The sequence below is a fragment of the Corvus kubaryi genome, unplaced genomic scaffold (assembly GCF_017639235.1).
Source record: "Corvus kubaryi isolate FWS band 111438036 unplaced genomic scaffold, C.kubaryi_AGA036_p1.0 37394, whole genome shotgun sequence".
NCBI classification, from domain to species: domain Eukaryota; kingdom Metazoa; phylum Chordata; class Aves; order Passeriformes; family Corvidae; genus Corvus; species Corvus kubaryi.
Genome location: NW_024581133.1, coordinates 17,047,197 through 17,061,164, shown reverse-complemented (window position 1 = coordinate 17,061,164; position 13,968 = coordinate 17,047,197). Strand labels below are relative to the sequence as shown.

The 13,968-nt window shown below is 41.0% G+C and overlaps 1 protein-coding gene across 4 annotated transcripts in view; it reads left to right on the top strand.

Moving 5' to 3' along the window:
- The window catches only part of DAPK2 (death associated protein kinase 2), a 54,720-nt gene that overhangs the window by 9,661 nt on the left and 31,091 nt on the right, over positions 1-13,968 (top strand). For all 4 annotated transcript variants that reach the window (XM_042039532.1, XM_042039530.1, XM_042039533.1 and 1 more), the window contains one exon: positions 4,607-4,703. In XM_042039532.1, coding sequence (XP_041895466.1) covers positions 4,642-4,703 — 62 coding nt within the window. In that variant the 5' untranslated portion in view covers positions 4,607-4,641. Of the gene's footprint in view, positions 1-4,606; positions 4,704-13,968 lie in introns of those variants that run through there.

The following is a 13,968-nucleotide window of genomic DNA, read 5'->3' as shown; positions in this document are numbered from 1 at the left end:
GGCGGATTCTGTCACTCTCTACAGAAGAGTGGGTTTCTGTAGATTGATGTCCTGTACACACAGCACAAGCTGCACTAAAAAGGCATTTCTGTACTGCAATAAGACTGTCTATATCCAGGGATTGTACTGATGTAAAGTATATGTGTTTAAATGGATGCCTTAGAGCACAATGGGAAACTGTGATTTCTTAGGGTAAATATGATCCTATTTTATGGTAGGGCACAGTTTAGGAATGTGAGGAGATGAGGCAGGACGTGTTTCTAGTGCCTGAAACTGCCATCTCAGAGGCCTGTATTCTATTTCTGGGTTTGCTACAGCTTTATTACATGTCCATAGGAAGATCATTCACACAGGATAAGCAATGCTTTGCTGCTTTGTGGTATTTGGCCTATGCAAAGGAGAGTTGAATACAGCAGTAAAAGGTGAAGTATTACATTCTTATACTAAACATATACTATACTATGGAGTATCATTATGGAAACATGGTAATATAAATGCTGAGTAGAAGCTGGCCTTCATATGAAAATGCTCACTGTGAGGAATCCCAGAGCAAAGAGGTGAGTAGAGGAGAGGTGGCCCCAGTGTGGCATGGCTGAGGAATAGACATGGCATGTTCTGTAAAAGGACACAGGAGCTCATGTCATCTGCTGAACTTGCCATGGAGCAATTAAGCTCTGGTCTGATTCAAAACTCACTGAAGCAGATACCTTCATCACCCTGGGTTTAATGAATTCTGGTGCAGATCCCAAGTGATGGGAATGGCTCTGACTCACTGAACTGTGGTACTGCTTGGGCACGTTCCCCTGAAGTGTTAACATAAGGTGTGTATCAGGAAAAAAAGTTGGTTGTGGCTCTTTCCTCAGATCCTGAACAACTTTTTTGTCTGAGTCCAAGATGAATGTCCGTCTATCTCTAATTTTGTCTGCCTTCACTGGCCACCGTAAGAAAAATCACCACCTGACTAGGGAAAAAAATTAAGGCATTCGTTCCTGCTTTGAGGTACTTGTGCTTTGTACTTGTAAATGGAGTCCAGCAAAAACCTTGCAGTATAAGAAATCTTTGAAAGTGAAATCACCTTAGTTTCCTAAGAGCAGGGTATAATATCTGAGAAGGGTAACATTCATGCTTGTGAATGGCACTTCTATTTCAGATTAATTTTAAGCGTGTGAAGGTTATCTTTTGTTGGCTTACCCCATTGTGCTGTTCCAATGACAATTGCTTTGGGTCATCAAGTGTATGATGTATTTTGGGCATTTGCTGAGTGTGGCTTGGGTGAAAGGCAGTGAGGTTAACATGAAGCGACAGACATGGGAAACACCAATGCATCAGAGGTACAACTGGGTGTCTGAACACCATGCAACAGTTTTGTCTTCAGCCTTCAAAAGCAAGGCTCTGGGCTTGAATGGGTCCTTTGTGGGAGATTTAACTTACTGGTTTGACCTTTGCAGAAATGGGTGTAAGTTAAGAGATCAGCAGAAGGGATGAGAATTTCCTGGTTGTTTTTGCATGGATTCTATGCACCTGCAGAATCAGCTGTGTTCTCTGGAGGATGCTGGGAGATGAGTGAACTTGTCAATCAAACATTAAGTGACTGTGTTCACAGAGGCATTTTGGGTGGGTTCCCCACTCTCAGAGCAATCTTTTTAACTTGCTCTTCTGAATGGCAATGAACTCTTTCTTAAAACAAAGACTTTTTAGGTGTGTTTGCATTAATGTTGTTTATAATCATGTACCTTGAATTCTGATGAAGGGAGTAGTCAGCTTGAGGATTTACAATCTTTGGGCAAGTCTCAGCAGCATCTCTTATTACCTGGGCATTTTCCTGTGCTTGACTTTTTCATGTGCTCAGAATGTAATCTTGCAGTTCAGGAAGAGCAAAAGGTTTGGGGTTTTCAGCAAGGCTTGGCTATGTCCTCTGTTTGCATTTTGGAAGTCTGTGAAGGCTGAACTCAACCAACACTTCAGAAAATTCTGCTTTGAACAATTGCAAGCAATATTATATAAACTTAGTAAGGAGCAAATAGTTCAGAGATGTCCTCATTCTTGTAAATATGACTAAAGCATTTATTGACTGTGGTTTCAAGCTCTGGGCAATAGTGGTCAGTGATCTTTCGGTGAGATTATGAAAGGTTGCTTGAACAATACAGTAATTTGCTTACAAAGTGAAATTTGAGTTGCTTATTTTCATTGAGGAGAAAAGCAGACATTTTTGTACCAGGCATGGACATGGTTTTGGGAAGGAAATTATTGAGCAAGAGAGTAACTGAACAGTTCACCTGGCTTCACCTTGAAAAACTACAAAAATATAGACAAAGCCAGGATAGAAAGTGGAAAAAAATAACCCTTGTTGCAATGCATCATGCTCACCAATGCAAGTGTTGGTTTCTACAGTGTATTTTAATAGTGTGGTGGTTATCCTGGGCTTCAGTGTCACAACCTGTGTGGTTTCTCTCACTTGCCTTGGGTAGCTGGATGAGAGACATCATTGCTGAAGTACTGTTACACAGGAGGGCAAGGGAGGCCCATTTGTCTCCATTGCAGAGCTTTGAAACTGGGGTTTGATCAGGTTGGTAATAGAAATACAGCAGCCTCAGAGCCTTTGAGCCATCCTGTGTGCAGTGCAGACCTCCAGCAAAGCCACTCTCGAGAGTATGAAAGCCACTGTTGAGGGATGCCTTGCACCTCCCTCTCCTCCACTGAGGCACCTGCAAATGTGTCATGAAATTGTCACTTCTGACATGTGGCAGAAACCAGTGTTTGGGTCATGTACCAGCTGCATGTCAGTCATGACACACCACACCACACCTGTCACCCCAGAGGTGTGCAGATAAACACCCTTCAGAGAGTACAGGTCACAGTTCTGATATATAACTGAAATACTTCTCATCTGACAATGGTGAAGCTGTGGCTGTTAAGTATTGATGTAGTAGCCCTTCTGCTTGACATAAAGCAATCAAATAATTTTTCTCCTAATGTGTAGGTTTTGCTAACATCAACTAAATATATATAAATGTATGTAGAAGCGCTAAGTGACTTTCTGTTCCTTTGAAGTAATAGAAGGAGCATATTTGGAAAGGAATTGATACTCAACATGCCACCCATGTATTAGAAGCCAGTGGTTTGTAAAAAAGGGTGGGGCAAACAAAGTAACCAGTCTTTTTTCTGAGGTGAGTGAATGACAAACTCTTGGGTGTGTTTTGAGAAACTGTTTGATTTTTACAATGTATTTTCTGTTTACAATAACTGCTTTTGTTGGAGAAAAATCTTCAATTAGTGTGCATTTCAGTTTGACAGGAATACTGCAATTGCTCTTTGGTACTTAGTCCTGTTTTATGGGTCTGCTGATTGATCAAAACAGCTGAATCTTCTTGCAACACTTAATTGAACTTACTTCTAAAGGATCAAAATAGAGCTTTGTTTGCTTGTGAAATATGCTTCACAATATGCCCCAGTCAGGTGCCAATGACTGCTATTTAAAAATATGCAGGATCTGTATAGAGATACAGAACTTGGAAGTCCCCAGTGCATCTTGAAGCAAGCAGCATCTGTGATTCATAAAGCAAAGCACATTACATTGACAAGCACAGATACGCTGTTGAGTGTAGAGATGTGTGAGAATAACTATATGTCTCAATGTGGTTAGGTTTTATTGTGGTGCTAGAGGCCTTGCAGCTATTTTACATATTCTGATCTAAACAGTGGATATTTGGGCCATTGGGCATAATACCAGTGTTCATCTCCATGGGGAACATCAAGTAGGTCATAACCTGATGGGCTGATTATTCTGTTCAAGTCTATTCTGTTATCATAACATGCATTGCTGTGGAGGTGTATCCCAAGGAATAATGTGATTTCTCATCTTCTCATCCAGAGGCAGGCCAGCATAATGCACAGATGCTCCAATGCACCAGTGTGAGGCTTGTATTTCTAGAGCTCACAGAGCTTATCAGCTTAAAAGATTGTGTTCAGGAAACAAATTGCACAGTTAGAGTAATACCTGCAACAGATGCTGCTGGTGTTCTTCTCATTTGAAACATCTAGTGTGTGTGATGGAAGATGTGCTGAAAGCTCTGGAGATGGAATCACAATGCCTTTTTCCAGCACCATGTCTGTGTGCTGTCTTGCCTGTGTGCTTCAGGAGCACTGCCTGACCTGAGAAAAAGGAAGCTCTGCCTTGTGGTCTCCCTGGCTCGGGATCTGTCTGCTGACACCTTACTGAGGGAGTCTGTAATGTTAATTCTCATGCTGGCTCTCTTTAGTGTGTTGTGGAGGCTTTATTGTCCAAAACTTTGTCAAATTATTAGCTAATTGCTTTCCTTTCATTGCATTTGTGTTTCATGGTGTGTTCTGTGCTTCTGGTTAAGTATGTGCTTGGGTACGTCAGTGGGGCCAAGAATCCCTTTCACTTAAAGGTGCTCATCTCTTTCCAGATTTGAACCCTCACTATTTGGCTGAGACTGCTGAATTAGTTATTTTGATTGATCAGTGGTAACTTTGGCCATGAATGAGCTGCAATGGATCCAAAGTGCCTATACCTCAAATGTGTGTTACTGACACTTAGCTCTTGGAAGATGGTAATGAATGTCGTTCTTCATTAATATTCTAGTTGCATCATCCTTGAGCATCAATGAAAGACCAAGTATGGCTTTCTTCAAGCAACAGAAGGTGGAGGACGTTTATGAAATTGGGGAAGAGCTGGGAAGGTAAGGTCGTACTGATGACACCACGTGAATCTAAAAGGTGACACATGGGGATATTTGCTACTCCTTTCTGCGTGACAGCCTAAATCAGTTACAATACACAAAAATAGCAACACACACCTTGACAAAGACTGCACTTTGGATGAGTTTTTTGGTGGGTTTTTGGGGTTTTTTTTAGATTAAATGTGCTAACTATTTTCCCTGTTTCTTTTCTTGCAACTAGGACAACAAAAGGTATGTTTGCATTGTCTTTTATAGATAGGTGTCACCTGTGTTCGTGCTTTAGACTTGAGTTCACCTGCCTGTTCTCAGAGCCAGCTGGGAACCAGGAACCCGTGGTGCTGTCACCACAGACACAGCACTTTCACTTGTCCTGTTGTTTTGAGCAGCAGTCCACAGCACTGTTGTTTTCAGCTGGCTCCATCACTGACATCATGTTCATATGTGCCTGCCAAAAAAAAGGTGCATGTATTCCTGAAAGGCTTTACCTCTCAAATCTTCAGCTGGACTGGTTAATGCTTGTATATAGCTTTTAATGTATAAAGGCTTATCTGCAGGTATTAATTGTAGGTGTAATTATCAACTGTTACCATGCTTAGCCATGAGCACCTGCTTAAACACTGCTGGGTTTGTGAGCTGAATACCACAGGGCTCCCACAGTCACTGAGTAACATACAGTGCTCTGGGTGAGAATGTCTGGTTTCCGTTCTGTGTACAACCCTCTGATGTTTTTCTTTTTAATAGGCAAATAGCTAAATTAGGGCTATACACAGGTTGGCTTCTTTCCCAATGTCTGGCAGTTGGTTTTGACAAACAGCTGTGTATGTGCCATCACCCTTTTTCAAGGGCCAGTAATTGAGTTCCATTAAAACACTCCAGTTGAAGCTGTGTCCCTGTCAAATCTTATTTTTTCACTCTCAGCTACTTCAGAGTTTTTGAGAAGACTTCTTTTAAGGGGAAAGGGGTTGAGGTTTGTTTATTTGTTTTCCATTCCATTCCCTCTTAGGAAGGCCTCAACTATTACATTTTCTGTAACTGCTTACTTTTAAGTATTGCCTAGTACTGAGAGTCTGATGGTGAAAACCTGACAACAGTGAGCAGTAAAGAAATTCAGCATGTATGCAGGGTATAAAAGGTGTGGTTTTAAACCTAGGAGGCCCTAGGTTAAACAGTCAAACTACTAAAATGAGAAACTGGAGACTGAGTAGTTTATTTTTACTTTGGTAATCTTTGGGAATCTTTTGAGATGATGAATATCACTCTCCAAGCTGATGGATATTGGGGATTTTGAGTGGAGAAGTGTAGTTGAAACAATCTGGCAAAGGCTGGCAATTGCTGCTTGAATCAGCCTGAGAGGCTGGTCAAGGCTTGTATGGTCACAGCAGCCTTCCTCTTCTGGCTGCATGTATAATGTCACAGTGTCTTGGTGTATTTTCACTTTCAGGTTTTGTGTGTTAAATGTGCAGTGTCAACTTGGGTCATCATGGCTCTGTATCTCTGAACAGTAACTCCTGATGAGGACCAGTGACAAATGGTATCTCGCTTTGCTAGAAGGAAGTTAACGTGCTGGACAGATTGCAGTGACTGATCTTTTCCAGTGCTGACTGGTGCCCTTAGAACCTGTAGATGCCTTTTATTAGCTCACTGTTTGCAAGAAGCTGTTAGTTGCTGACAGGTAGAGGTAGGTTAAAGGATTCATTTATTATCATTCTGGCAGCAGAAGTCACTTAGAAAACAAATGTTTTCAAGTAACATCTGTGAAGAGTCTGCCCTGTTCTTGTCCTTCTCGCTGGGTTTGTCACTTCTTGAGAACAAAACTAGTTGTTAACATAGGCCTAGTGCTTGTTCTAGCTGGGATTCAGCCCTGAGATAAAATAGAGGATCTCACTGACAGAGCCAGCACCTGTTTATCTGAAAGTCTTTGCACAGCACTCTGGGAAGGATGCTCCCACCACAGACTGCAAAGGCTGAGCTCTATCTGGTCTGGTGATGAAAGGAGGCACTTCCTGTCATTGTGCAGCTTTGAGGGTGACCACAGCAAAGCTTCTCAGCTCCAGCTGCGTAAAACCCTGCAAACAGGCCGTGTGGGCACTGCCCAGCCAGATCATCCTCAGGATCCCTGTTGTGGAGCTGGAAGCAACTGGGAGGGGGCTTTCAGTGCAGTTGTCTCGTGTGCTGCAGCAGGGGTTTTGCAGAGAGGGGAGCAGGTTTTCCATGGCTGCAGCTGTGTGCTCTGACCAGCTGCTTAGCTCCAACATTCCCTCAGTCTTTCAAATATTAATCTTAGGTATACACTTCTGTTGCTCAACTTCTCCAAAGGGTACATACAGGGAACAATCTGTCCGGCATGTGGCATTAGAGACAACTTGCTGATGGCCTTGTCCATTATATCAGTTCTGTTTGGGAAGCTTAGCATGGCCTATGCTGACTGCATGCAATACTTCAAATATACATATGTAATCATCTCACTTCCCTCAAGATAATACCAGTCACTTTGCAAGTCTGTGGGGAATGAGGTTCTCTAAGCATAGGTGAAAGGAAGCTTAAAAAGAGGACTCTCTAAAGTGAATTTAGCAAATTCCAACATTATAAACAAATAATACAGCTTTAACAGTTTGGCCTGTTTTGAGGAGGATCCTGGCCTAAGCCATTTGCAGGGATGTTAATGGCATGCCAAATCAGTGGAAATACTCCTTGAAAAATGTGAAGAAGTGAAGACTAACTTGTCTTCTTGGGAATATGCAGCAGGTCAAATAACTGCTTGTTCTTGTGGCAAGGGAGGTGACAGCTGGAGACAACCAAGAATGGAAAGTCTTAAATCAAGGACAAAGTAGGCCCAGAGAAAGAACAACTGCCCTGCTGAGCTAGGGATATAGTTTCCAGGAAAGTGGCAGCAATAATGCTCACTGGAAAGCCTTTAATATAATGTTTCAGTTGTGGTTTGGACGGGTAGCTGTGGCTCTCTGAACAGAAAGTGGTGTTGTACAAATGTGCAGGAGCCCTTTCCAGCTGTATTAGCAAATGCTGATGGTGGTGGTAGGTGCTGGAATTTGAGATGTGCAGTGTGATTTATAAAAGGATGTACCATAGAGTCATTAATCTATTACCTAAATGTTGTGCCAGCCAGGCTATGAGAGCTGTTGACATTTGTGCCTTCTGGGTAGCGTCACTGTTACATGTCAAGTTGGGGCTGAGGGTAGGAAGAGTCATGGAGCTTTTTCCAAAGTGTTTTGTGACAGTGCCCATTGAGAAAGTGTGTTCCTGCAGGGTGGTGTGGGCCTGGCACTGCTGTGTCCTGGGACAGTGTCCTGCTGCTGCAGCTCAGCTCTGTAGCGTGCAAGGACTCACACTTAAAAGAGAAAAAACAGACATACCTTGGAGTGATATTTCTGTGCATGAAAGTCTTCCCCTTCCCTTCACTGTTGTCCTTTCCCTGTAGGGAAGGCGCTCTGCCTTCCTCCATAGCGTGGGCCAGCCTTACCTTACCTGCCACTCCAGTTTCTTGCCTGTCTCAGTGACTGGGAGCTGTGCTCATCTCTCATCTCCTGGGCCAGTCAATGCTTTCATGCAGAAAATAATCACTGTGATTTCTGTTGATTAGTTTGGGCATAATCAAGCCTCCAGTTTCTCAGCCCCTGCTGACCTGGGCTGTGGTTTCATGGTTAAAGCCAAGCTCCTTCTTTCATCAATGGCTTGTTATGCCTCCTGTAGTTCCCCATTTCCAGCTACAAGTTCCTGCTTCCTCTGTGTTTGTGTGTGGAGGATCAACTCTGCTCTCTGAGACAGGAGAAACCCTATTTTCTGGGTGAAGCTTTTAAGGAAAGCAAATGCAGCATCTTACCTGTGGTAATGGGACCTTGGAGCCTGGCACAAGTCACTGTTCTGACAGTGTAACTATTAAATATTTATTTATGTAGTGAAAACAAACAGCAGAGATAACCCAGGTATTCTTTGTAGGGCAGGAACTTCGAAATCTATGATAAAAAAGTCATGGCACCCAGCTAGTTGGAATCTCCCTTCTAAACAGAGGGGTGTGATTGCAGCTGGGAAATTTACCCTTAACTCACACCACACAGTATCTTCATACCAGGAATGTTTTTTTCTGACTATAGAAATTGCTCAGTACTGCACTTTGTCAGACATGAACTTTAACTCTGTTCTTAGATTAGTTTGCACTTTGAACTAGTTCTTTAAATTTTGAAGAATAACTTTGGATTGTTTTATCCTACAACACACACAAAGCAAGTCTTTGTGTTTGAATGCAAAATGTAAATTTAATTCCTGAGCACTACCCAGCATGTCTGTTAATGTTTCTTGTTACAAACCTTCTTAGTCATGTTTCATGTTGTGAATCTTCTGCTGAAACAGTTTTGGCATCTGGTGCTTGGTCACAATCACTGTGATTGTTATCAGCTGTCTGATACAGTCACTGTTTCTGAATTTTTTCTTCTAAGTTCTTCTAGCAGGTTTCCCTGTTAGTTTTCAGTGCTACTTTAACTACTTCCAAACTTTTTGTTACAGAAAGTGCAGAGAAAATTGAAGGGTTTGTTGTTCGGTTTTTTCCTAATAACAAAGTTGCTCTACATACGGTAACAGAGAAGAACTGGCCTTGGCCTTACTTTGTAGCAAAGGCATGCATTCCTTATCACCAGAATCCAACTTGATGATGGAAATGATGTCAGTGTATCTCCTCAGTCCATGTCTGGCTTTGAAAGTATAATTAGAGATGAGTGACCTCTGTGGTAGCGCTCACAAATCTTAAATTTTGTAATGCATTTAACCACTGAATATTAAGCAGAATATTAATCCCAGGAAAAAGACATTTGATATTAATCCAAATCTTTGTTTTGCCATTTCTGTAAAAATAAAACTATTTTTTCCATTTTGCATTGTAGTAGAAAGCAGATGGAAATTTCAACAGCTGAAAAAATGTTCTCTGTATAGTATTCATTCCATACTTTTAAAATGAAATATATTACTTATGAGTAAAAATGCACATGAAATAAACATTGTGCAACTCAAATTCTAACAAGGATAAAGCACTGGACAAATTGTTGGCATCTGATGCAGACTAGAGCTCGCAGGTGCTGGTCTGATGGTCAGGCTTAATTTGTCTCAGGTGACATCTATTAATCCTTGTTAACACTCTACACCAGCAGTTTGAACCAGAGTGAAAACCTGTTGTAATGGCTGAGCAGTGAAATGGGAGTTTTGGCAGCCCTTTGCAGTTTTGGCCTTACAGATAATTTCCTAAAGTCTTGAATAAAATGCCAGCATAGTTTCCATCTGTTTGATACATGTGGAAGGAGAAAAATCATTTAACTGTTTGGCCATAATACTGCTCCCCTCTTACAATTCGTGTGCTCCCAGGTATATTAGTCAATACCTAGGTGGATTTGGACCTTTAAACACCCAGGTGCAGCGTGCTAACCTTCCTCATGCGTGTTACAGCTGCCCTGCTGGTGCTCCACATAGCGCGAGGAACAGCTTATCAAATCAGCTATTCCTGCTGAGCATGAGTCAGCTGTGACCTTCCCTGCCTCTCTGCACTCTGTTCATTACCACTCTGAGCACTGATACTCAATCCAAAAGCCAAGTCTGATAAGCAGAGAAGATTTTTCATCGTGTGCATTTTGTTATTGAGCTTCAGATTACACAAAAAGCTTGCCAGGCTATCAGGAACTTGCCAGAACTGCTGGGCTCAATGCTCCATTACTGCTGACTCTGCACCTCCAGTCTCAGGAGGAGCTGATAAGGGCCACATTGATGGGCAGGATTGGGAAGTTTCCAAAAACATTGAACAGCTTCAGGAGATACTGGTGATAATTCTGTAGGTGGCACAATTTCTTGTGACTGACAGCTAAGGACCCCACAAGGTGTTTAAGGTATTAATTGTGTTACTTCACTTATAGCTTGTAATAATTCGTAGCATTGTTCAGAAACATTAGATTTATCAAACTTTCTTTGAATTTCGAATGAGCTGCTCTCTACTTATTCTGATAAACCAGATCCTTGTGTTAGAGTCCATATTCTACTCTTCTGACTCTTTCCTGGCACTGGACACAGAGATCACCTTTCGGTCAGGGTGTGTTGGTTACCTTTGTGTGAGTTTAGAGAAATGTGGATCAAAGGTGCCAGACAGTGACTTTATCAGAGACAGGATATGTCCAAAGGTGCTCAGCACTTCCCTTTAGGAATATTGAAACTTCTCCTCTAAAGTCACTGTGCTCTAGAGCACTACACAGTCAGTAAAACATGAGATGTGAGTGAAAATGCCAGTGTGTTTAAAAGTTGCGGCTGATTTTTTTTTTCCTCTTTCTACTACTTTTTAGTAATCAAGCAAAATTCCTGTTAAATGCTCTATTAAAAAAAGTTTTGGATCATTCTGGTATAATCTGGCATCTGGTAGTTTAGGTTCTGTGTAGTTGCTTTAGGAGAGGTAACCACATCTGTTGCATTTTTTTGAGGGGAAAAAGGAAAGCAAACATGTAAACCAAAATTCAATTTTATTTGAAGCTTAAACAGAAGTACAGTGACATTTGTGGCAGTTTTATTCTTAAAACTCTTTATGAAGTTGCAAGAGGTGTCATCAGAGGATTTAACAGAAGATGATTTTGGGGTTTTTTTTAGTTTCATTCCAGAAAGCCTTACGGAAGCAGTGAGATAATTTCCCTTCGGTAACCTTGCCATAGAATTGCTGGTTTGCTGTTTCAACTATCCTACTCGAATTTCTTTATAAATGCTGTGATTAAATTTCTGCTGTACCAAAATCCTGGTTTAGTCTAAAACAAAAAGTCTATAAAAAATAAAAATGTACTGCAAATTATTGTCATTTACAGAAGGCTTTTACATCTTCATAGTTGTGACCACAGTCTTCCTGCAAAAACCCTCTAGCGAAGTGCTTTTGTGCATATATTTTGTGAACCTTCCATGGCTGAACTGTGTTTCATAAATGAACTGAAAGCATAAAAATGGATTCTCAGTGTTGTTCCCCAGCAGACTCCTGTCCTCTCTGCTGGGAAGAGCATGAAGTGCAGTTACAAATAGCAGAAGTCATCTCTGAAGTGTAAGCAAAGCGGGGGGAGAGTATTTAGCTTAGTAAAACTACGGTTGAGCAATTGCTCTAATCACTTGGAAAAAAAAAAGGCTGAGAAATATGTTTTCCTCAAATTCAGGAAGAATTCTCCAGGGCTTTGCTTTGGAAATTAGCAAAAAATACAACCATACATGGATAAAATTATTAGTGTATTTTTTCCAAGAAAAAGAAATAGGAGTTAAAAAGATGGAAAAGTAATACGATGCAGACTTTCTAAGCTTGAGATGACCAGTTAGAACCAATCCAAATTTAATAGTGGCAAAAAGGCATGAGGAACAAAACTGTTTACATAATAACAATTGATGTAACTGAGAATGAATTACCCTCTTCGCTGAACTTAACATACCAGCCTCAAATGTAGAGAAGCCCTGTGTTCAGGTTGGCTAAACACTGTTATTGTGGTTATATTTATGTCTATTAATTCAGACATATGTACATGATGATTTCATAATATGTTTTTAGTATTTTTAGGCTATCATGCATTTGCAGTAGTGCCTGTGAATTTAAGCAGTTAAAAACTAGTTTAGGTGCTGTTAGGTTTTATTTTAGCTTCCTTTCAGGTCATGTATTCTTGTGCAGGAACACCTAGTGAATAAAATATGAAAGATTATAATTGCACTTCTAGTGATAACTAGAGACATGAATTTAATTTTTATCCTTACCCCATATAATGTTATTTCATTTTCCAGTAGCATTACAGACTTCGGGAAAATAGGTACAGAAGGACCAAGGTGTTATTTTTCATCAAGCGTGTAGGAACCTAATTACTGTTAAAGTCAGTGGGAGGCTGCCTAAAATCCCTTCCAAATCTGTTCCTAAGTAAATTGTCCTGGCTTGTATAGGGAGTTGTGTCACCTCTTGACTGGCAGAATGCCAGAGCACTGTCCTTTGCCAGGTTCATTTATTTTTCAAAGAACTTGTTGAAAGCATATTTCAGTGTAAAGTGTATCTGGTCAATGTGATCACATATATGTCTTTTATGGGAATTTCAAGTCTTAACAACTACATCATTATCATCATATTTTTTAGAATTCTTTACTGAATGAAATGAAGTTGAATATGAACATAAAGAAATAGACTGAACATGTTGGAAGGGAAACATATGTTTGGTATTTGGGGAAGAAGTGGTTTGCTCTTCTCAAATGATAGAATCACCTTCCTGACTTCTCCCCACTCAGGCCTCAGAAAGCCTGACTGAGCCTTACAGTACAGGTAACCTCTGCTGTCATCTCAGTGCTTTGTTTACATATTTTCAGTGTTTTGAGAAGAGCTCCTGAGCCATGCAGTGTTTCAGGAACGTTGGAGGAAGACTGGAATAAACCTATACCTGTGCAAGCAGTTGCTTAACGGCTCTCTTTATTCTAAAGCTCTGGAGCAGCAGCACTGCTAGGCACTGGGGCATTCCAGACTGGCAGCTGCACTGCTCTTCCTCTCAAGTAACATTCTTCCCCAGAGCATTACCCTCCAGAATCTGTATTAAAAGGAATCTTTGACAAAGAGCAAGAAGTTGTCATGTTATTCCGGATTGTGCAGCTTCTCTCTTCCCGCATTTTTTCCACATCCTCTCCTGAAGTGCACAATGATTAAATGAGCTGAACTTGTGCTCTTCTAAAGCATGCTTCTGAAAATAGACTCCAAAACCACCCAGTAATATTGTCTCTGTGTTCTTATTCAGTGACAAACCTCCTACATGATAGTAGCAATGCAAATGATAGGTTGTGTTCATTGCTGACATAAATGCCATCCTTAATGATGGACAGATTTGATGTTGTACCTAATTATATTGTAACTGACAGGATGCAGCTGCTATTGTTCATACTTGTGAGCTGTTTCCACAATTGAGGACAGCCTATGCTCAGTGTGTGACAAGGCTCTTGTACAGCTGTCGAAAATATTTCTGGAAGGGAACAAATGTAACTTCTTGGAAAAAAAATTTTAAAAATTAGGAATTGTAGTATCATTAAGTTTGGAAAAGACTTCAAAGTTCAATGTCAAAGCCATGTGCAGCCAGTTTCTCCAGGAGAATGCTGTGGGGGACAGTGTCAGAGGCTTTACTGAGGTCCAGGTAGGCTCTATGCAGAAGTTTCAGCCTCTGAGCTTATCCTGTGTGTGTTGTAAATACTGCTGTTCATGATCCAAGTCGTCTTCATTTCAGTCATGTACTAAAACCCA